Genomic DNA, 23848 nt, shown 5'->3' with positions numbered 1-23848 from the left:
TTTGTTGAGATGGGTTTTTGTTAAATGTGAGCCAAAATCATCACAATTAAAAGAACTTAAACTACTTCAGTCTGGGTGCATTGAATTTATTTAATACATGAGTTTCACAATTTGAGTTGAATTACTGAAATAATTGAACTTTTCCACGACATTCTAATTTATTGAGATGCACCTGTATATATTTTTAAAAAGTAAGTTTAAAAAAAAAAAAATCTAATATTCATGTATTATTTCATCTTTATTTTATTTACTATTAAAAACTTATTGTCAATAGTTTTTTTAGTTAACAATAACAACACTGTTGGACATCCTGCCTAATATCTTTTTTTTTCAGGAATTCTGAGTCCTTCGATTTTTAGCGTTTTCTTTATACTGTTATTTTTTCATGTCTTTCTATAGCATTGAGAATATTACAAGGATTTCTGTTTGTTTTTTTTCTCAGACAACAGAGTGTGTGGAACAGCTGTCGCTCCCAGATCGAGTGCTTTGTCTTCATAATCGTTGGAAAATTCTCTATGCCGGTCTTGCCAATGGCTCTGTGATCACCTGCAGTCTTAGGGTATTAAGTCTTTAATGAATCAGAATTCAGGGTTTGGGCTAAAAGAAGCTATATTTAGCAAAGATAAGCTTATTGAGTCCTCTGTTCCCTGATCGTGGGGTAATGAAATTTTCTCTCATCTCCTGCAGAACAACAAGCAGCTGGATGTGTTCGAGTGCCACGGCCCGCGGGCTGTTAGTTGCCTGGCGACGGCTCAGGAAGGGGCTCGACGTATCCTGCTGGTCGGCTCTTATGACGCCACCATCACCGTTAGAGATGCTAAGAGTGGCCTGCTGCTGCGAACGCTGGAGGGCCACAGCAAAACTGTGCTCTGCATGAAGGTTTGTGTCTGATCACGTTTTTCCAAATGATTATGCTTAATGCTTTTGCATCATATTTGAAGCTTGACAGCCCCAGTCCTCATTCAGTTTCATCATATTAAAAAGAGTAGCCAGGATATCCTTTAAAAATACTATTTTGTGCTGCACAGAAGAAATAAAGTCAAAAACCCTAAGTTTTTATTTGTTTCTTCTCTTTAGGTGGTGAATGATTTGGTGTTCAGTGGCTCAAGTGATCAGTCTGTACATGCTCATAATATTCATGTGAGTTCTTAATGCACATTGTTTCTCATTGAGATGTGAGAATGAGGTGTCTTGTTTGTATCTTATTCACTTCTTTGTCTCTGGATCTCCAGACAGGAGAATTGGTGAGGATCTATAAGGGTCACAGTCATGCCGTCACTGTGGTGGCCATACTGGGAAAGGTGATGGTCACAGCATGCCTGGACAAACTGGTCCGTGTGTACGAGCTCCAGGTAGAAATGACACATTCCCATTCCACATGCCTTTAACTAATGGCTTGGCCATTGGCAAATATTACAAAGCTTGTCAAGAAATGTCCCCACCACCATGTCCATCCAAAAACATAAGAAAAAAATGATTTTTTTTAGAACTATTAAAGTTTTTTTTTTCTTTTTTTTTCGTATTTTCATATTAACGTTACTTATATTATTCTTATTATTTTCAGTGATTAGCGTAGCACATTATTTTTACAGAATTACAGTAAATCAGTACTGTTCAGTGTTATTGTTAATGAAGATTAAAACTATTAAAAATGGTTTGCATTAATTGAAATAAACTTAACTAGAATATACATATTAAATAAAAAAAAAACTTAAACTTGAAATACTTATTATAAAAATTATTTGCAGATCTGGACTGACTGTTTTGAAACTTATATGGTAGTTACATTGCACCTACACCTCAGTTATCATGAAAAAAGCCAGGAAATTTCAGGTTTGACAATATGGGACCTTTAATTGTAATGAAATTAATGTCATAATGTAAAAAATATCAGTGGTCCATTTTCTTGGATTCATGGATTCACTCACTCAAGAGTTGGATTAAAGTGAAGCTATTTTTGTGATATTGACCATATCTCTGGTGTTTCCAGTCTCATGACAGACTTCAAGTATATGGTGGACATTCAGACATGGTGATGTGTATGGTCATCCACAAGAGCATGGTGAGCGCATCTTCTTAACACCCTATTGGCATCCAAAACCAGATTTCATAAAGATTTACAAGCATTAATTACTGAAGTAAATGGTTTTAAAAATGAGGCTGTGGTGCTTTGTCTGTTGCAGATCTACACAGGCTGCTATGATGGGAGCGTGAGAGCTGTCAGATTGAACCTGATTCAGAACTACCGCTGCTGGGTAAGAAACTGAGGTCATGACATGACCGACTCTGACTGAAAGAGATTCCTGATGCCAGTTAATGTGTTTCCTGTCTCCTCACAGTGGTACGGTTGTACGCTGATCTTTGGCGTGATGGAGCACCTGCAGCAGCACCTGCTGAACGACCACACCAGCCCAGCACAGCAAGCATTCAAATGCCGCTGGAGGAACTGCGACACCTTCTTCACCACCCGCAACGGCTCCAGACAGGTACGGCAGCTCTGCCACTCAGAATGTCGCTTTCACACATGAAAACCCAGAGGATGTACTGCAAAAGGGAATTTGTATATTTTGCTGCATGTACCACAGCTGTTGCACAAATGACGGCTTTCTGTGTTTGATACTTAAAGCTACCATCAAACATGCATTTGTCATAAATTATTCAAGCTGCTGCGTCAGAAACTAGAAAATACTGGAAAAAAGAATGACTGGTATATTTTCATGACGGTTAGCCACCTTTTCCTCCCAGTTCTCTTTACATTAATGCAACAAAATATATTTATTATTTTATCATGGTTTTGTTGTCACAATTAAAAAATATACACGTTTAAACTTTTTAAGATCAAAGTTATAATAATTCAAATAAATAAATACATTTTAGAATTAAATTAATTTAGAAAATGGCATTAAATTGAAAGTGACAGTTGAGACATATATGTGACCCTGGACCACAAAACCAGTCATAACGGTAAATTTTTTTAAATTGAGATGTATGAACATCGTACTTTTTTGGGCAAAGAAAACAAAAATAATGACTTTATTCCACATTTTCGTCTCCACTTTGGACGCGCGTTCACGACAGCATCAATGACGTCATCACGCCGGATCTGGGTCAGTGCCAGCGCCGCCACATGCTCGTGTCATGGTACTGTCGTGAACGAGACGAAAATGTGGAATAAAGTTGCTATATTTGTTTGCGCAAAAAAGTATTCTCGTAGCTTCGTAACTTTACAGTTGAACCACTGATGTCACACGGACTACTTTGTCGATCATCTTGGTACTTTTCTGGACCTTGAACGTGGTAGTTACCTTGCTGTCTATGGGAGGGTCAGAGAGCCCTCAGATTTCATCAAAAATATCTTGACTTGTGTTCCGAAGATGAATGAAGGTCTTACGGGTTTGGAATAACACGAGGGTGAGTAATTAATGACAGAATTTTTATTTTTGGGTGAACTAACCCTTTAAGTCTGCAGTTGAAATGTTTGCTGTGCTGTTGACAGACTGTAAAGCGGCAGTTGGTTGAGAACAAATGTGAATGTGCTTTATGGGATAGTGTGAACGAGAAGACAAGATCATTTTATTTTCCTTTTTTTTTATATAGTGAAGAAGTTTGGTTTTTTTTTTAACCTTCACAGTATTTTGTGGCGTTTGTGCCAATGAGATTTGTAGTTTTATGCAAGTCCAGGAGGGTCCTCACACAGGAAAGTACCTTTATTTTGCTGCGTGAGAGTGAAAGTTGTAGGGGTGATAAACATGGGAGGTGTTTTGTGCAGTTGGGAGTGTATTACTTCACTTCCTATAATGCTCAGCCCTGTTACGCACACACAAACCAAAACTTAGTGTAACCATAAACATCTTAATATCCTAACTTGGTTTTGTATGTTTCTGATGTAAGATTTAATATACAGTAACAGTACTCTGTCTCTGATGTTGAAATAGAACATTTTACTACCCCTGAAGAGTTGTATTTGTAACTATATATGGTCACTTTTTTCAGTTTTTTGGTTCTATCATAATGGATAAATTCACAGTTTGTTTTTTCACCAAGTCATAACCTTTGAAATGCATCTCCGCTCTTTTGCTATAGTCGTGTGTTGCTGAGGAAAGATTTGCAGCCAACCTCTTACCTGGTATTCCCAAATTTCTCACACTTGTTCATTAAAAATCTTTATAGACATTTTGTACACAAATGTTATTGAAACAAAAAGAAATAAAAATGATATACTGTGCCACTGTGTGCATTTCTTTTATCCCAAGGGGAAATTTGGTTTCATGGAGTTTATATTCCATCCAGTGTAGTACTTCACTTGGGATGAATAGGCTACATCCCCATTATGTTTTGAAAGCAATAACAACTTCTTTTAACACAGTGTTTACACCGAACGCGAGCAAGCTTTTTTTATTTATGGAATATATGCTTGTTTAATGTCTATTCTTATTACATGGTTATTAAATGCTGAGACTCAAATTTTGTAACAGGGCTGAAAAAAAATCTAACAAGATATGAAATAAATGGTGAAATATACTGCTTGCATACTGTAGAGCTTTTACAGAGCCTTTAAAAAAGAAGAAAACAATTCTCCATTTATTTTATTTTGCAATTGCCACTTATGCTTGTGTAAATAATTAGGCTTCGTTTCCTCTTGGGAAAGCACTTCAACCAAGAACTACACATTTATTTTGTTAAATGGCTGAAGTCAGTACACTCATTTGAACAAAAGGTTAAATGTGGGTCAAGCACAAAAAAAAAAAGCCTAGGTTCGACCCATGTCTACACCCACAGTAATGAAATAAAAACCCTGAATGTTGCCGTCCATCATGAAATCTGAGATGTTTCCTGATGATTCTCCTCTAGTAGTTTTTGATATTCTTTTCCTGGTTCTTCATGTTAACTTACAAACATAAATGTCTCACAAACAACCAGGATTTGAAACAATAAGGACCACCTACATGGTCCTTTTTAATGGATTTTGCTATTACCAATTAAAAATGGGAGGCTGGGGATGTATGTAGTGCATATCTGGATAAAGATGGTTAAGCCATTTTTTAAGAAATCTGAATCAGAAAGAGTGGTAATATGATAAGACTTTCCAAGTGAAAACTCTGAGGTTTGTTTGTGTAGTTTCACAAACCTAATCCATATGTGGTGTGAAATCGGAAACGAATCTGGATTGTGTTTCAGTGTGAATGGTCAGACCAGATTTCAAGTAGTTTTTCTCATCATTGTAAGGCATCGCGTGTACAATGTAAGAAGAAAGTGTGCAATACTGTCAAAATTCGAATCTGTTTCTTTTAAGTGTTATGTAATATTAGATAATCAATTATATATTAGGTCCATCAGCATATTGCAAAAGGAAAACTGAAACATTAGCATCTTTTGAGGCTAGTTGAGGTAAAAGAGAAATGCTGCCTGTGACACCAGTGTAGATAAACTGAATGAAGTTCATGTGAAAAGCTACTCTGAGGAATGAATTACAACAGAAAACCAGCAACTACGACATGCCTAAAAAGTTGCTACGCCCCCAAAAACGTTTCCTATGCAATCTGACTTCAAAAATGTGACATCGGTGTAACACTAACACTCATTTCACCCTTCTTGCCATCCCATATAAAACTGAAATGAAGAGGAGGAGTAATGATGTGTGAAGTTTCCAGAGCTGGTGTTCAGTGTGGGCTGAGGTACAGTGAAAGAGGTAACAGTAGTCTGGCACATTGAGTGTTGAGGTAAGAGCTGGTAGTTCTGGTCCTTGCCGAGTCCGGGCTCACCTGGATCCGTAGCTGGTCTATGCGTACATGGTTAGCTGAAGCCACTGGAGAAATTTAAATTTAACACTGAAGTTCAGCATTTTGCAATTAGCCAACCTACAGTTTTAAATGGCGTCGTCGTGATGCTAAACGTTAAATGATCACCTCACCTCCAGTACATTAAGTCTGATGGTGCCATCTCCACCTTGATCAAAGGCCTGGAATGCTCCTACAATGAGAACAGGTTCACTTCAGACAGTATGCATGTTGTATGATTTTAGCATACACAGGCCTTAAATCAAATGTTGGTAAAAATTAACATGAAATTTCAACCTGAACGCACTGAAATCTTTAGTTGTTTACATACTGTACATACGGTGTTGTTGGGTCATTTGCAGGAAGTGGTTCTGTATGTGTTCCCCCTGACTTTTAGTTTGTAAAGAACTCTAATTTGAAACATTTTATGAACAAATACGTACATTTTCTTTGTCTCCCCACTTTCTGTTCAACCCCGTTATGCTGAGATGTCCTTGTTTTAGTTAAATTGTTGCCGCATTGTAGTAGTTTGTTCCATCGAGGCCAAAACTTGGCAACAATTAAGTACAAAGTGGCCACTATTTAACTAATTAATACATTTAATTTATTTAGTCATTCATTAATTTAATTAATAAAATTGGCCACAAATTAAGTTATTTTCACAATATAGATTTTTTTTTGTCATGCGCAGAGCTCCGTTATTTATTTATTTATTTAAAGGGGTCATATGATGCTATTTCCATTTTTCCTTTCTCTTTGGAGTGTTACAAGCTCTTGGTGCATAAAGAAGATCTGTGAAGTTGCAAAGACTGAAGTCTCAAATCCAAAGAGATATTCTTTATAAAAGTTAAGAGTCAGCCACGCCTACCTAAAACGGCTCGTTCTAACACGCCCCCACATACCTACAGTGGGTACGGAAAGTATTCAGACCCCCTTAAATTTTTCACTCTTTGTTATATTGCAGCCATTTGCTAAAATCATTTAAGTTAATTTTTTTTCCTCATTAATGTACACACAGCACCCCATATTGACAGAAAAACACAGAATTGTTGACATATTCAAACGTGAGTTTTGTGCAGAGAAGCACTTGTTGTTTGTCATTTCTCCTATCACAAATGCAGACATGGTTTTATGTTTACGCGGCGTGATGCAACGCAACAGACAGTAAGACAGTATAAGTCATTATAATCAGTAATTATGTCCCCACTGGATGCAACAAATGCCTCGTTTATAATGGGTTTTTGAATGTTTTTGTCTCGTCGCTCTGGCCGGACAGGGCATCCCAGTATGGTAAGGGGCGTAACATTTCCGTCGCACGCTTGAGGTATTCGGCCAATCACAACGCACTGGACAGCTGGCCAATCAGAGTACGTTAAAAATCGATGTGTTTCAGAAAGGCAGGGCATAGAGGAGAAACAATAATGTACAGTATGTGGAAAATGTGTTTTTTTAACCTTAAACCGCATAAACACATTTCATTACACCAAATACACAACATAATGTTCTTTTTAGCAACATCATATGACCCCTTTAATAAACAGTCTTTCTAAAATCATATTTAATAGAGACATTTATTAGTATTTTATTGTTTACCTTATCAATCTCAATAGTTCAATAGTCAACTCTGTTATGAGAAAAATTCAGCGATCAGTCAGCACATTTTTACAGAAAAAAATACTGTTCTTGGCACAACTCACAAAAATACTGACTGCCAATAATGTGGTGTGATACAATGACATTTGCTCGCTACTTTGTCATTTTTGTAATGTTTTCAATCTGAAGACATTTTGAATGTAACAGGGTTGACAAAAATTGTAAAAGACAAATGTGGGTTTTGTCTTTTTAATGCATTATTTATCAATTCAACTGTGCCTTGTAAAAAGTTTATAATTACTATGACAAAATGAATATTGTAGATGCAAAATAATGTTTAAATGGCACCACTTCCTGAGAATGATACAGTGTACTATATACTATTTGTGGTAACACTTTATTTTAAGGTGTCCTTGTTACACAAGTTACATGTACTTACTATTATTACAATAATAAATTATGCATAATTTCATACCAGTAAACCAGTATGCCAAACCCTAATCCTAACCATATAGTAAATACATGTAGTTAATTAATATTACTCAGTACTTAAATGTATAATTACACTGTAACAAGGACACCTTAAAATAAAGGGTAACCCTGTTTGTTGTACTACTTGCTAAAGAAAAATATTACAACTTACTGAACATCCCCTCCAGTCGCACAAGGCAGCTGACAAAACTGTCAAAGTCGACATTCATGTTTTCATTGGCGTAGCGCATGGTGATAATGTCATAGAGCTGGTTATTCAGACGGAACCCTGAGTGGCACACAAAACACGTGACTGAACAGTGACAAGACCATTAGAGAGATAGACAAATGTTCTTCAATATGAGAACAGATGAACAGTAGAAATACATGAAAACCTTCTAACCTGCATCATTGATGGCGTTTCTCATCTCATAGCTGCTGATAGTGCCAGTGTGATCAAAGTCATATTGCTTAAAGATTCCCTGTGGAGAAAATTTAAGTCAATGTAAGTCTATTTATTAGTAGTAGTAGAAGTAGTATTGTCATTTATATAGGAAATAATGAGGAGACTTCAAACCTGCCACTGTTTGATTTTGTTCCACAAGTGTCTAAACTCTTGTAGATTCATTCTTCCTTTTCCATCCATCTGTGTGATTAGGGTTAAGAAAGATTTGCATGCAGTATTGTACACTATCGCATCTGCTAGGAAATTAAAGCTACTGTACATTAAATGGTGGAATCAAAATAGATGCGTCAAAAAACATAAAACTGATATCTTTCTTTTCCATCCTGTTATGCTGTGAAATTTCCGTCTTTTAGTTATTTATCATCATGTTCCGAAAAGTGATCATATATATGCCACCTTTCAAACATTTGGTGTCAGTAAGATTTTTTTTTTTTTTATGTTTTTGAAAGAAGTCAATCAAGGCTGCATTTATTTGATCAAAAATACAGTAAAAGCAGTACTATTCTGAAATATTATTACAATTTAAAATAACTCTTTTCTGTTTCAATGTCATTTATTCCTGTGATGCAAAGCTGAATTTTCAACATCATTACTCCAGTTTTCAGTGTCACTTGATTCTTCAGAAATCATTTTAATATGCGGATTTGATGCTCAATAAATATTTTTATTATTATCAATGCTGAAAACAGTTATGCTGCTTAATATATCTGTAAAAAACCATGATATGTTTGATTCATTGTGAAGGATTCATTGATGAATAGAAAGGTCAAAACACAAAAGAATAGTACCAATTAATGTGTGGTGAAATATTATTTGATTTTTACACTGACCTTCTGTAATATTCATCTCCGAACAATACGTAACAGAGTTGGCACAATATTGTTTTATAAAGAAATGTCAAAACTAGGGATAATACCTGAATTGACATTTCTATTGATTGACATTTCTGTTAATAAGAACATAAATTCCTAACTTTAGGGAGAATATGAATTCCTAAGCGACTTGTTTGAAATAATGTAGCATTCTAGTAACTATTGGAACATTGCAAAGCTGTAACCACATATTGGCTGATGTAAACAATAAAGCCACAAATGTTTTGGACAATACCTTTAAAGGGGCTTTACAGAAATCATGTAATCTTGATACAAAGGATACATCCATGAGGGCAATCATGCTTCTACAGCTCTCTCGACTGAAGCCCTCAGTGTGTATGTCCTTGTCTGGAAACGGCAGAGTCTTTCTTGAAAACATTATATAGAAAAACCACAAACATTCAATGTAATAATCAGTCAAAGATACGTACGTTTAGACACCACCTTGTTCAAGACATCTTTGAGTTCATTAGCTGAGATCTCCATTAGCTGCAAGACACAAGAATAAACAGAAAGTCAAGTGTGGTGTTTGTTACGCCAACATAAAACTGTCGGGATATGGCTGTTACCACTGTTACCACTGGCATGGCCAATTACCGGTCCCACCCCACCACCATACTCACACTCCCCCCAGCGCTCAGTGGCTCCCCAGTACTCACGTCCCCCGCGATCTGCTGGAAAATAGACAGGAACTGCTGGTCCTCCTCGCTCTCTTCCCCAGTCGAAGCCGGAGCCGGCTGATCAGACATGGGAGTTGAAAAATACACACGTGAGAATTGAACCAAAGAATATGAGCACTAGTAGATTCTATATTCTCAATAATTAGTGCAGTTTTGTCCTTCAAAATAAGAGTCAAATAAAGTACTGAGAAATGTCAGAATCAGCCGAAATTGCTTGTGTGAAATTGGCTTGGCAATTGGTTGCAACAGGGTTGCTAAAGTGTTCAAATGAAGCAAGGTTGCAAATCAAAAGAGTTCACCCTAAGGCCACTCCAAATCTCCATGATATTCTTGGGCTGGATTTATGTCAACCTTTTTAAGAAAGAAGTTATGAAATTTCTTAAGAAAAATTCTAATGAATCCATAAAAGAGCAATTCTTGAAAAGTTTAAACAGATTTTAGCCTACATATTACTGTAATAACCATAATATTTGTATACACAATTTAATTGTGAAAATAGCACTAAGCCACATGTTTTTAATGCTCTATGTATTTATTTTAAATGTGACCCTGGAGCACAAAACCAGTCTTAACCCGCTGGGGTATATTTGTAGCAATAGCCAAAAATACATTATATGGGTCAAAATGATAGATTTTTCTTTTATGCCAAAAATCATTAGGATATTAAGTAAAGATCATGTTCCATGAAGATATTTTGTAAATTTCCTACTGTAAATATATTAAAACTTCATTTTTGATTAGTCATATGCATTGCTAAGAACTTCATTTGGACATCTTTAAAGGCATTTTTCTCAATATTTTGATATTTTTCCAGATTTTCAACTAGTTGTATCTCGGCCAAATATTGTCCAATCCTAACATCCTAACCATACATCAATGGAAAGCTTATTTATTCAGCTTTCATATGATGTATAAATCTCAATTTCAAAAAAATGGACCCTTATGACTGGTTTTGTGGTCCAGGGTCAAATATAGTTATGTTTAAAGAGCCTGTTTGTTGCATTTAATTGCGCTTCATTTTTCTTGCTCTAGAGTGAATGCACCCTATGTATGGCTGCTCATATGAAGTTTTTCCTAATTCTAAAAATTTAAATGGGGTCCCTATTTGACTCATTTTTGTAGAATTGTTACTGAGTTTATAGTTCAGCAAAAAAAGTAATGTCACACATAATTATGACCGATCACTGTTTACGTTATCGATCAATAGTGTTACTTGAAGTACTCATGCACATCTCTAGTAATAATTACGTGTATTAATTGTAGTTAGTTTTATGTTCTAGTTTATTTTCTTAGGGGAGAGTGGTTACGTTGACCCACCCCTGTATCTTGGGTACTGTACACTTTTTCTGTCATGTGACCATATATTTTGGAACCACCCATCATTTCTGCCAGTAAAGGAGAAACACGTGGGAGGAGTGGAAGACACTCATTTACTTTAAAACATTTTTTTCAAATTTTAGCATGTCAGATGTAATGGCTGCTACATCAAAGCAAATTCATCCAGGTCTAAAAATGTTTCTAATGCATATAAGTGATATTTAGCAACATAAAAAAACATGCACTCTGATCATTTAAGAGTTAAAAGTACTACTTAGTTAGGGTTAGTAGTTTGGTACTATTTGTAATAAAGGTACGTCTTAGTTGAACTCAAATGCTTTGTAGATGATCAAGTACTTACCACTGGATGATCAGCTTCAATCCTGTTCTCTATCTCCCTGAGAAGAAACCAACAAACACCGGTCACCACAGTAAACAGCACAGGTCATCAAAGAGCTTTCGGAGGGCCTTTTATCATGTAGGTTTTCCTTCATATTTGAGCTTATACTTCAGTATGTCTTTCCTGTATTTTGAGCCACTTTTGATTGCCAAATTATCAATTGTTATTCTGCTTATATCAGCCATATAAAAGGTGAGAGGTGTTTGATTAATGGTTACAATGACTATCACAAGGCCAGTGGTTAATAAACATTTAGGTCACATCTAGAAACTGGATATGATCCTTGTTAAAATATTTGGATTTCTCGTCCTTCTTCAGCATTTCTTGGAGAGCCTCGGCAGTCCTTTGTGTGTCCAGCTGAAGTTTAATTGTGCTTCAGAGTGGGTCAGAACTGAAAGGAAATGTTTACCGGAGGGTCCCAAAATGTGCTGGTGCTTGTCCTAAAAAAGATTCCATTACAGCCTCGAACTGGGGCCGATTTCTTCCAGCTCTACAAATCAAATTGTCGTTAAAATTTTTGTCCTTGTGGTTTTTTCCACCCATTTTCCCAACTGTTTCCCATCCCCTCTGTATAGAGAACTCGATCAGGTAACAAAGACGTTACCTTGGTATTCATGTGATAATGTAACCATCCCCTTTTGTACATAAAACAACGTCCATTTAATGCTTTTGCAGCCAATTGACATGAGTATCAACTTCTGTAACAGCTGCTTTCAAACCAGGTGTTTCAGAAGTTCTTCAGTGGACAACCATATATAAGTTTTCAGGGCTCATTTACACAGAATGAGTTTTTGAAATAAAAAAAAAATGTCTGAGTGCCACATTTATAAAATGTTACAAAAGACACAAACTGTGAGCACAAAAAAATTAGTGGTCAACCGATATATCGCCAAGGCCGATATTTTAGCCGATATTTGGCATTTTTCAAATATCGGCATCGGCCGATAAGTTTTTCAGGTTGGCTGATGTCTTCGTGTAGCAAACAAGAGGGAAAATGTGAGCAGTGTCGTCGTTCAGTTCTGTCTAATATGGATAGAAGTCTATCTAATAATCAGATAGAACTGTTAAACAAAGGAATTAAAATGTATACAATAAGTATTATAACGATTGCTTTAATATTATTAGTAATAGAAAGGCAAACATTATAATACTTTCTCATTTGCCATCAGCATTCAGCAAATACGCATTTATATCATTTAAACAAATCTTCGAATGACTAATGAACATTTAATTTCACAAACCTTGAAGACTTAGTCGAATCTAGTTGAAGTGTGCATTTGTGTCCTGCATGATCGCGTGTGACAGGAGGAGAGTTCTGCTTGACTGGAAACGCGCGATCGACAAACTTTAAACGAGTGATTTCAAATTATGCTGAGCTTTATGCATTTGCTGTCATATTCATGTCGTTTTCATTGCATGCTGTATGTAAAATGAGTGTTACCTTGGCTTTATTTGAAAAAAGAAAAAAGATTTCTAATGCACACAAACTTCCCAGAATACTGAGTGCCCTTACAGTGTTTACTTCCTTTATAATTAGATTTTTATTAAGTATTTATTTATTTGTGAAAAATGCTTTGTCTTCTAAAGTATAAGTATGTTTATTTTACACAATTATTTTTAATCCATTTTCAAATGATTTCAAATTTCTTAAATATAAATGAAAATAAATAAAATTATATTTATATCGGCCACCCTGCTTTCCAAGATATCAGCATCGGCTGTCAAAAAACCCATATCGGTCGACCACTACAAAAAATATAAAACTCATCTGTATAGCACATTTTTACATTAACAAACAATGAAAAAGCAGCGCATTGGAATCCAAAAACGCCCTTTAACCAACATTTTTTTGGTTGGTTTTCCAGTAAAAAAAAATGTGATTTCACTTAAAAACAAAAAATATGAAAGTGTGAGGAAAAATGTATTCAGACATCATTGTACATCCCTCCCATCCCTTCTGCTCTCACTCACTCAGACGTATTTCTCTTTTCAGAGAAGACGCGGAGGATGAACTCGCCTTCCTGGTGGGGCTCGTAGGTGGAGGGAACGATGACATACTCCCCAGGGCTCAGGCGGAAACGCTGGGTCACCTCGCGCAGGTTAATGTAGGCCCTGGAACGAGCCTTAGAGGTGCTAGACACGAAGAACTCCTTCTGCATGTGCTGCTTGTTTCCGTGCATCTGACAGACAGAGAAACACAGAAGCAAAAAAAAAAAAGGAATATAAAGCAGTGGTAAATGCCAGTAAAAGTGCAAATGAAGAGAAAGCACTGCATGAACAGCGTGATATCCTCAAGCCTCGAGTCCAAACATTTCTCATCTTCACATTTCCATACCTCCTTTGGAACCTATGGACAAATGGAAAGAGTTAAAAGAGTGCTGGATGCATTATCAAGCAGATAAATATCTCTGTGTGTGATGAATGCTGCTATTTGCATAATTTCACGCTGTTAAGGACAGAATAAAAACACAATCTCTATATTCTCTGTTTGATACCTCGTAGATGGAAAATCCAATAGTGAAGAGATTTGCACCCAACTTGCGTTCTTTACGCCTGTTTTTCTGCATTAGAGCAACAACAAAAGTGCAAGCCACTTCGTCATCCTCCGGGTCATCATCTTCCTCCAAGAGACGCAGGCGGTATTGTGGATTTGTCCAGAATGTGTCTATAGGAGGCCACACATATCATATTAAAGCCAGACTTCATTTTTGTTTTTTTCCCCCTTTTTTTTAACCTGTGAAGCACTTTTAGATGCATTTTATGAATGAAAGCTGCTATACAATTTAAATCTAAGATTAATATTGTAATTAAAATATAAAATAAATGATTTGCTCATTTTCAGTTCATTAAAATAACACCCACCTGGATAATTCCTGCATCCTCCAGCGGAGCATCCTCTTACCCAGCGTCCCTCATTAACAGACACTGTCCATTTGTGTAATTTATTGTCCACCAGAGCATCAGGGGTCAGGTTGCAAATCTCAATTTTGGTGTAATTTTTCTTAAAATCCTCAAATGACATCCTACGGGTTGACAACAAGAGTTACAACTTTATTTCTCTTTTTCTCTTCTTCTATTTCTATTTATTTTGAAGTGAATAAAGACAAACTATCCTTTACAAGCAGCTTTTGTACTATTTAAAATCTCAGTGTTGTAGTCGAGACCAGCTCATTCTAGTCTGAGTCAAGACCTTATTTTGTAACCACAACACTGTCTACATGACTCTCAGAATTCATCATTAGGATATGATTGCTTGCTTGTTTCAACTCACCAGAATTCTCCATCTTCAGCATTCTGTTGCTGAAGTTTCTCTTTTTCCGCTTTAGAGATGGTTTCCCACTCTTTTGAACTGCAGTAGAAAAATAAATGATTGTAATAACTGTATACTAACATCTACTTTTTAACCCTGTAAAGACTAACAAATGACATTTTTAATGGAAGTTTATTGACTAGAGTTTATTGAAGTTTATTTGAGTTTATTGAATAAAATCTAAAAATAAAATAAAGATGTCACTCTATATCTCCCAATAATATGTCTTAGTAAGATGATATTTAAATATTTAAAAGCTTCATTTTATAATAAAAGCTCTGTAGTTTTTATTTAACATAAAAAACATACATACAGTACAGTGATTATTGAGAGAAAAACAAATAAACATTCCTCAGAAGACTACATTTGTTTGTCTTTGATGATAATGAACTAAATAATAAATAATGAAATTCATCCATACAGAGCACATTTCCATACAGTACATTTTAAATTAACTGAAATACTATTATAGATTTTGTTCATATTATGAATGTTTTTATTTTTATATTTTACATTTTAATTTTAGTTAAAGTTGTTAAAATTTTGTTGTGTGTTTTTGTCATTTTTATATACATTTTTTTAAATATATCTCTATATTTTTTTTACAACATTGAAAAAAAAAAGATGTATGGATACTCAAGCAAATCCAAGTTGCTTCAGTCCATAAAGTGTTCATCGTGAAATGTTACTAACAAAATAAAATGTTTACCCTAATATATCTTTATAAAGATTTCACAGAAAAAACACACATGTACTATGACATGAAGATGGACATTTTTAACATGAAGATGAACAATTATTCTAAAATGACTTAAAAAAGTATAAACTTTTTAGCAAAGCTTCTATCAGATGACAGAATGCATGCAACAGATTGTGTGCAACAGGTTTTGAACATGTTAATAATTAAGAGGTCTTAGCAATATGCATATTAAATTTGATGCACTCGGCACTATAGTCTTTAACAGGTTTAAATTCAGGAATAAGCAGATACTCACTTATCGCTCCAAGGTCCATTCCATTCTACCTGACCCCAAGGGTTACGCAGACGCACCAGATGAACTTTAGACTCCTTCTGCTGGGACTGTTTACACTGCAGACACAAAATATCACAAATACCATCAGACGTTCTCAGAGTTAAGTTGGAAACACGACTATCATAAAAGAAATAGTGCTGGACACCGATTAATCGCATCTAAAATAAACGTTTTTGTGTACATAATATATATGTGTGTACTGTGTGTATATACAGTATATAATGTATATATAAATACACACACGTGCATGTATATATTTAAGAAAAATATGTTATGTTTACATATTACATTTATTCTTATATTTTATATTATATATAAATATTTAATATATAAACATAACGTATTTCTCATAAATATATACATGCATGTGTTTGTATTTATATATACACATAATAAATATGCACAGTATATGCACATATATATTGTGTAAGCAAAAACTTTTATTTTGGATGCGATTAATCGCGATTAATCGTTTGACAGCACTATTATAAATTATATGAATATAAATATACATACATATATAAATATATATGTTAATATTTTCAAAATATTTACTGTATGTGTGTGTATTATTTATATATACATAATAAATATACACAGTACACACACATACAGTATATTATATTAACAAAAACTTTTATTTTGGATGCGATTAATCGCGATTAATCGTTGCCCAGCACTAAAAAGAAATAATCATAAAAGTACTAAATAATAGAAGGTTTACCTCCTCTACAGCAGTAACAGAGTAGGCATGACCCTTCACAAGTCCTGTTGTAGTACGAGTTTCAAAGCGGGCTGGAACCAGGGACTGTGGGTAAAAATGTAATTGCTTTATGGTAGGATTTGGACCAAAAGTTATTGTTTTTATAAAAAAAAAATATTTACGATCAATAGTGTTTCAAAATAAAACAGCAGAATATTATTCATAAACGCAGGTCATTAAGCTTCCTTCTTCTGCTTGACTCACATCAATGGAGCAGCCCATGAGGGAGCCTCTCTCCAGAGCTTTCAACATGATTTTGTACAGCTCTTTGGGGGCCTCCTTCATCTCATAGAATTCAGTCACTCCACCGGTGAAGTCCTCCATCGCCTCAGCAGTGTTTCCACCTTTAAGAGTCTCATAGGAACCATGAAGCCTTAATAGGAATACACAAATTACATTGAGACAACTTACTGGCAAAAATACAGTAAGTGTGAAAGTGTTGGAAGAGTATACCTCCCTTCTTTCTATTGAGGTGCACAAATGAATGATAATAAATTCCTGCTGTTACTTACTACTTGCTAGTTTAAAAAAGAAAAGAGAAAAATGCCAATAAAGTACCACAAGAACAGTGTTGATTGTGCTAAACAATAAGATCAGCTATTTGTGAATTATTCTCAGGAATTATTCTGCCATTTGTGTTTATGCTTTTTGAGGACGTTTAAACTAAAATATCAGCATTTTTATCTAATGTTTGTTTCCATCTGATAATCATTCAATCTGCATGTTATCATGCATTTTGTAAATGTAAAAGGTGATATATTTTGTGTATTAATATGAATAAGAAATGGAACGTACCAAAACATTGAACATATGAACTTTGTGGTACAGAGAGATTATTTCGGTCATAAAAATTAGGCACCCCTTAAAAGAAGCATAAATTAAGAATTCTGATTTAAAAAGTCAGAATTAGAGGATGTTAATTCAAAATTACAAGATATAAATTTGACTGACAAAATTGTATAAACTTGCAATTCTCAGAACAAAAGTCTGAATTGTGAGCAATTATCTTTGGTAACAATTTTAATGTGACACTATAGTAATAAAAATGTGTTATTACTATAGTAATAATAGTAAATTATGCATAATTACAAGCAATTAACCCAAAACCAAACCCTTACCCTAAACTTCACCCAATATTAAGTATCTATATTTAATTAATTACTCAGTACTTATTTGTGTTATTACACATTAATAATATTACCTGAAAATAAAGCGTAACCTTATCTTATATTTTTTATATATAATGGAAATGGGCTTCCATTGTCTAGTGCATGTTAACACAGAAAAACAAAGGTAAAGCAGCGCAGTGCAATGCAATGCAAAACAAAAAACCGTGTTCTGTGTTAACGGTCACTTCATGTAACAGGGTTGACACAAAAGGTGATGTGCTGTTGATTAAGGCAAACTTAAAGTGAATTATACTACATAAACCTACTTTGCAAGCTGTTACTGTATTTTTAGGATTGGGGGTATGGACAATATGATATTCAGGTACAAATCACACAGTTTCCCCAAAATGGCCCATGCATTTATATATTTTTGCATCAATAAAATCTTAAAAGATGTTCCAGCTTTTAAATTTGAAGGACTGATCAATTCCAAAATAGATGAATTAAATGTCATACACAGATACTTACTTAGCATAAGCTTTTTCCAGCAGAGCGCTCCAGAATTCATTCCTTTCAGCTGATTTGGTGAACACCAGCTGGTTGTTGAAGGTGGGAATGCGGTCATCGACAACGACATCCACCCAGTCGCCATAATGCCAGAACTGAGTTGGAAAACAGAGTGCGGAAGACACAGAAATCAGATTTAAAGAAGATATAAATCAAAAGCTATTTTGTTCAATGTCACTGACCTGGAAATGGAAAATTCCAGCATAGCCTTCAGAGAAGCTCTGCTCTTGAGGTACAATACGATATAACAGCTTGTCGTTCAGAGTCAAGGATGCAATGGCTGCAAGCAACCAGCAGTCTCCTAAAATGAACAGAAAATAATATCTCACATCAATAGGGAATTTATATATTAAACAATATTTAAACAATTGATATATTGTACTATTTACAGTAAAACAGGGGCCTACACTGCTGAGCACAGCATTTTTAGACTGTCCAGGGCAACATGCCAAGTTGGTAATCTACTCTATGTATTAGCAACCTTTGTATCTTTGGTCTCTTTTATTGCCCATGTGGGGTCACAACAATAGGAAGCGCTGCTAGCTGGATTCCCTTCCAACAGAGTAAACACAATATGGAGGGGTCCCGCTGGACTGTAGGTCTGCATATGGGGGCCAAAGAGAGGTGCTCACTGCCATGAAGTTGTGACCCTAAATACACTCCCCAATGACCAGGTAAACAGTCTGTAACATATTGTGTTAATATGGTCAAGTGTTATCTTACCCAGGTCTCCCTGGCAGATATCTGTCCTGCTGGCACCTCCGACAATGAACTGTGGGTTATCACATATCTCCTGCAGGACACATATCATCAAAGAGTTAGCTTTTTTGGTTATTAAGAGCTTTGAAATATTACACACAGATTCAGAGATATGAAGACTGATACTGTTTCTGATTATTTTTGATGTTTTGAATGAATGGATGAATCAATGGATGGACAGACTAGTTGTCACAAAGTTTTAAGTTAGATGTATGGAAACCCTTTTTTGTACCTCAGATTAAAAATAATAATAATTTTAATAATAATAAAGTGTATTTCTTTGTGAATTTAATTTCTTGTAATTGTTACCTTATATATCACGATTGCAACTTTATTTATCACAATTGTGACTTTGTCTTACAATGTGACTTTTTTTCTCATTTCTCATAATTATGGCTTTGTATCTCACATTTTGATTATTTCTCAAAATTGTGATTTTATTTCTCAGTTCCAACTTTATATCTTACAATATGACCATTTTTTAAAAACTTTTTATCTCATAATGTGACTACTTAAATGCTACTTTATATCGTATCTAACAGTGTGACTTTATTTCTCGCAATTCTGACTTTATATTCTCACGTGACTTTATTTCTCACAATTGCTAATTTATATCCCACAATGTGAATTTATTTTTTGCACTTGTTACTTTTTATCTCATAATGCGACTATTTTACGTATTTGCGACTTTATAGTTTACAACTATTTCTTGCAATCACGACTTTTTATCTCACAATCTGACTATTTCTAGCAAATTTATATCCCACGATGTAACTTGTAATTGCAACTATATTTCACAGTGTGACTATTTATCATTTAAAGAAGATATAAATCAAAAGCTATTTTGTTCAATGTCACTGACCTGGAAATGGAAAATTCCAGCATAGCCTTCAGAGAAGCTCTGCTCTTGAGGTACAATACGATATAACAGCTTGTCGTTCAGAGTCAAGGATGCAATGGCTGCAAGCAACCAGCAGTCTCCTAAAATGAACAGAAAATAATATCTCACATCAATAGGGAATTTATATATTAAACAATATTTAAACAATTGATATATTGTACTATTTACAGTAAAACAGGGGCCTACACTGCTGAGCACAGCATTTTTAGACTGTCCAGGGCAACATGCCAAGTTGGTAATCTACTCTATGTATTAGCAACCTTTGTATCTTTGGTCTCTTTTATTGCCCATGTGGGGTCACAACAATAGGAAGCGCTGCTAGCTGGATTCCCTTCCAACAGAGTAAACACAATATGGAGGGGTCCCGCTGGACTGTAGGTCTGCATATGGGGGCCAAAGAGAGGTGCTCACTGCCATGAAGTTGTGACCCTAAATACACTCCCCAATGACCAGGTAAACAGTCTGTAACATATTGTGTTAATATGGTCAAGTGTTATCTTACCCAGGTCTCCCTGGCAGATATCTGTCCTGCTGGCACCTCCGACAATGAACTGTGGGTTATCACATATCTCCTGCAGGACACATATCATCAAAGAGTTAGCTTTTTTGGTTATTAAGAGCTTTGAAATATTACACACAGATTCAGAGATATGAAGACTGATACTGTTTCTGATTATTTTTGATGTTTTGAATGAATGGATGAATCAATGGATGGACAGACTAGTTGTCACAAAGTTTTAAGTTAGATGTATGGAAACCCTTTTTTGTACCTCAGATTAAAAATAATAATAATTTTAATAATAATAAAGTGTATTTCTTTGTGAATTTAATTTCTTGTAATTGTTACCTTATATATCACGATTGCAACTTTATTTATCACAATTGTGACTTTGTCTTACAATGTGACTTTTTTTCTCATTTCTCATAATTATGGCTTTGTATCTCACATTTTGATTATTTCTCAAAATTGTGATTTTATTTCTCAGTTCCAACTTTATATCTTACAATATGACCATTTTTTAAAAACTTTTTATCTCATAATGTGACTACTTAAATGCTACTTTATATCGTATCTAACAGTGTGACTTTATTTCTCGCAATTCTGACTTTATATTCTCACGTGACTTTATTTCTCACAATTGCTAATTTATATCCCACAATGTGAATTTATTTTTTGCACTTGTTACTTTTTATCTCATAATGCGACTATTTTACGTATTTGCGACTTTATAGTTTACAACTATTTCTTGCAATCACGACTTTTTATCTCACAATCTGACTATTTCTAGCAAATTTATATCCCACGATGTAACTTGTAATTGCAACTATATTTCACAGTGTGACTATTTATCGTAACTGCGACTTTATGTATCACAATATGACTATGTCTCGCAATTTCAACTTTATAAAGTATCTTATAATGTGACTTTAATCATAACTGTGACTTTATATCTCACAATGTGACTTTATATCCGACAGCATGAATTTATTTTCGCATTTGCGATTTTTTTGTCTCACAATGTGACTTTCTCGTAATTGTGACTTTATAGCTCACAATGTTAATATTTCTCACAATAGCAACTTTATCACACAGTGTGACTCGTTCTGGCAATTGAAGCTTTATATGCCACAATGTGATTATTTTTTGCAATTGCGACTTTATTTCACAGTATACTTATTTCTCATAAATTTGATTTAATATCTCACAATGTGACAATTTCTCGCAAATGCGACTATATTGTATCTTTACAATGTAACTTTAATTTCTCTTAATTGTGACTTTATATCTTACATTTAGACTATTTCTTGTAATTGTGACTATATCTCACAATGTGACTTTATTTTTTGCAATTGCGACTACTTCACAGTATACTTATTTCTCGTCAATTGAATTTAATATCTCACAATGTAATAATTTCTTGCAAATGCGACTATACTGTGTTACAATGTGACTTTCATTTATCTTAATTGTGACTTTATATCTCACATTTTGACTATTTCTTGTAATTGTGACTATCTCACAATGTGACTTTATTTCAGGCAATTGCAACTTTATATCTCAGCTGAATTTTCGCGTTTGAGATTTTTTGTCTCACAATGTGACTATTTCTCGTAATTGCAACTTTATAGCTCACAATGTTAATATTTCTCGCAATTGCAACTATCTCACAGTATGACTCTTTCTGGCAATTGCAACTTTATATTCCACAATGTGACTGTATGTTTTGCAATTGCAACTTTATTTCACAGTATGAATATTTCTTGTGTATTTGATTTTATACCTCACAATGTGTAAAATGTCTATTTCTCACAAATGTGACTATACTGTATCTTACAATGTGACTTTTATTTCTCTTAATTTTTAATTATATTTCATTGTGACTCTTTCTTGCAATTGCAATTTTATAACTCACAAATTTGACTTTATTTCTCTCAATTTCGACTTTATATTTCCCCGTAAACATGCAAATGTGTTGTTAAATGATTAAAATATTAACTTACACCATCAGCCGATATTTCAAGGAAATATTTTTGGTCAAAGGGGGTTGGTTGTTAATTGAAAAACATTTGGGAATGCTTGGCATAAGAAATGTTAATTTGTGAATTTCATAAATAATTTTACTAAAACTCATCAAATACCCATTAATATGCTATTCTTTTGTTATCACAAAGGAAAAGTGTTTAAACCAGGCTTCACACATACATTAAAAAAGTGATAGCTAGCCCCAGTTTTACCCAAATTCTCTCTGAAATCTTTTGCCATGTAAGCATTATCATTGCCCATGAATGTGTATATTTACAAGCAAATAAATACATTTTTAGTGAAGTCCCATTAGTTGAGCTGCTTCATCCATCCCATGTGCCATTTCCACATCCCACTCATTATAGTCCCAGTCCAATCAAACCGACATAGGCCCTCTGCCTCCTACCTTGGGACGCTTCCAGACAATGTTCTTGACTTTGTTGGACTTGTGACCCAGCTCTTTGAAGCCAAGGGAGTCAACAGTGGCAGGGAAGGATTCATCCTCAAAAAGGCCCTTCTTCTGGAGATGCTCCTGCTTGAGGGTATTGTAGTCCTGGCCACTGAAACGAATGGGTTTGCTCAGGGATCCTTCACCATCTCTTCTCTCTCTTTCACGGATTAACCGGTCGCAAAAAAAACCAGATGGCGTATAGGGCATCTTGTCTCACTGGGACAGTGTTTTTTTTAGGAATTGAAATTACTGGCTTTTGCCACCACAACTTAAGTGTCACAAGCCAAAAATCCCTGGCATAAATTCAAACAGCTGACCTCTGATTGGTTGGCCTGCTAAATGATGCACCTTTAATGCGGTCAGGGAGTAGAAAACAGGGTTAGAAGAAAAAGACAATGTGTGAACACACTCCTTTTACGTGCACAAAAACGTACACACAAACACACCTGCATACATACACATACATACACAAACTGCTACAGTCTTCTCTTTGGGTTGCTCCCATTGGCTGATGAACAAAGCATATTGGGCAACAGTTGCGCTCTCGTGCCACCATTGTAGGGTGACACAAAGGACAGCGAGGGGCCAGTGAGATGGCCTACCTCAGCAGAAGGCATTCACAGACTTTAAACCTGTTCTCAATAGAGTGCAGCATTAAGCACTCTCAGCATAACGAGAGCAGGCTTGACCTAACTTAACAAAACTCTATATTATGTCACTATCAATGTGGATAATTAATAACTGTCTTTTGTACCCACAATTGTTGAATGTTCAGTTGTGTCATACAATAGTGTTTAAAAGTTTGGGGTCGGTAACATTTCTTAAAATGTCTTTTATTCTCATCAAGGCTCCAT

At 34.9% G+C, this 23848-nt stretch overlaps 2 protein-coding genes across 2 annotated transcripts in view; one reads left to right on the top strand and one right to left on the bottom strand.

The window, feature by feature from the left end:
* LOC107586883 (zinc finger protein 106-like) overlaps positions 1–5760 on the top strand; it is a 10310-nt gene extending 4550 nt beyond the window's left edge. The window contains exons 3-10 of the mRNA XM_016274431.1: positions 443–559; positions 688–879; positions 1078–1140; positions 1233–1352; positions 1991–2062; positions 2184–2255; positions 2340–2486; positions 5622–5760. Coding sequence (XP_016129917.1) covers positions 443–559; positions 688–879; positions 1078–1140; positions 1233–1352; positions 1991–2062; positions 2184–2255; positions 2340–2486; positions 5622–5642 — 804 coding nt within the window. The 3' untranslated portion in view covers positions 5643–5760. The remainder of the gene's footprint in view (positions 1–442; positions 560–687; positions 880–1077; positions 1141–1232; positions 1353–1990; positions 2063–2183; positions 2256–2339; positions 2487–5621) is intronic.
* Positions 5723–23456, bottom strand: capn3a (calpain 3a, (p94)). Its single transcript, XM_016274402.1, has 21 exons — positions 22950–23456; positions 20522–20591; positions 19981–20099; positions 18321–18454; positions 16888–17056; positions 16645–16728; positions 15882–15976; positions 14848–14925; positions 14439–14599; positions 14072–14241; positions 13912–13923; positions 13548–13756; positions 11538–11574; positions 9839–9916; positions 9611–9668; positions 9463–9527; positions 8419–8487; positions 8245–8323; positions 8014–8130; positions 5912–5970; positions 5723–5806 (listed from the first exon to the last, which is right to left on the bottom strand). Exons 1-21 carry the CDS (start codon positions 23199–23201, stop codon positions 5780–5782), a joined length of 2142 nt encoding a protein of 713 aa, XP_016129888.1. The 5' UTR covers positions 23202–23456; the 3' UTR covers positions 5723–5779.
* Between the last annotated feature and the right edge of the window lie 392 nt (positions 23457–23848).

This window comes from Sinocyclocheilus grahami, unplaced genomic scaffold, assembly GCF_001515645.1.
Source record: "Sinocyclocheilus grahami isolate Dianchi unplaced genomic scaffold, SAMN03320097.WGS_v1.1 scaffold86.1, whole genome shotgun sequence".
Taxonomy (NCBI): domain Eukaryota; kingdom Metazoa; phylum Chordata; class Actinopteri; order Cypriniformes; family Cyprinidae; genus Sinocyclocheilus; species Sinocyclocheilus grahami.
The sequence above is the reverse complement of the archived record's forward strand: the minus strand, read 5'-3'. Positions and strand labels throughout refer to the sequence as shown.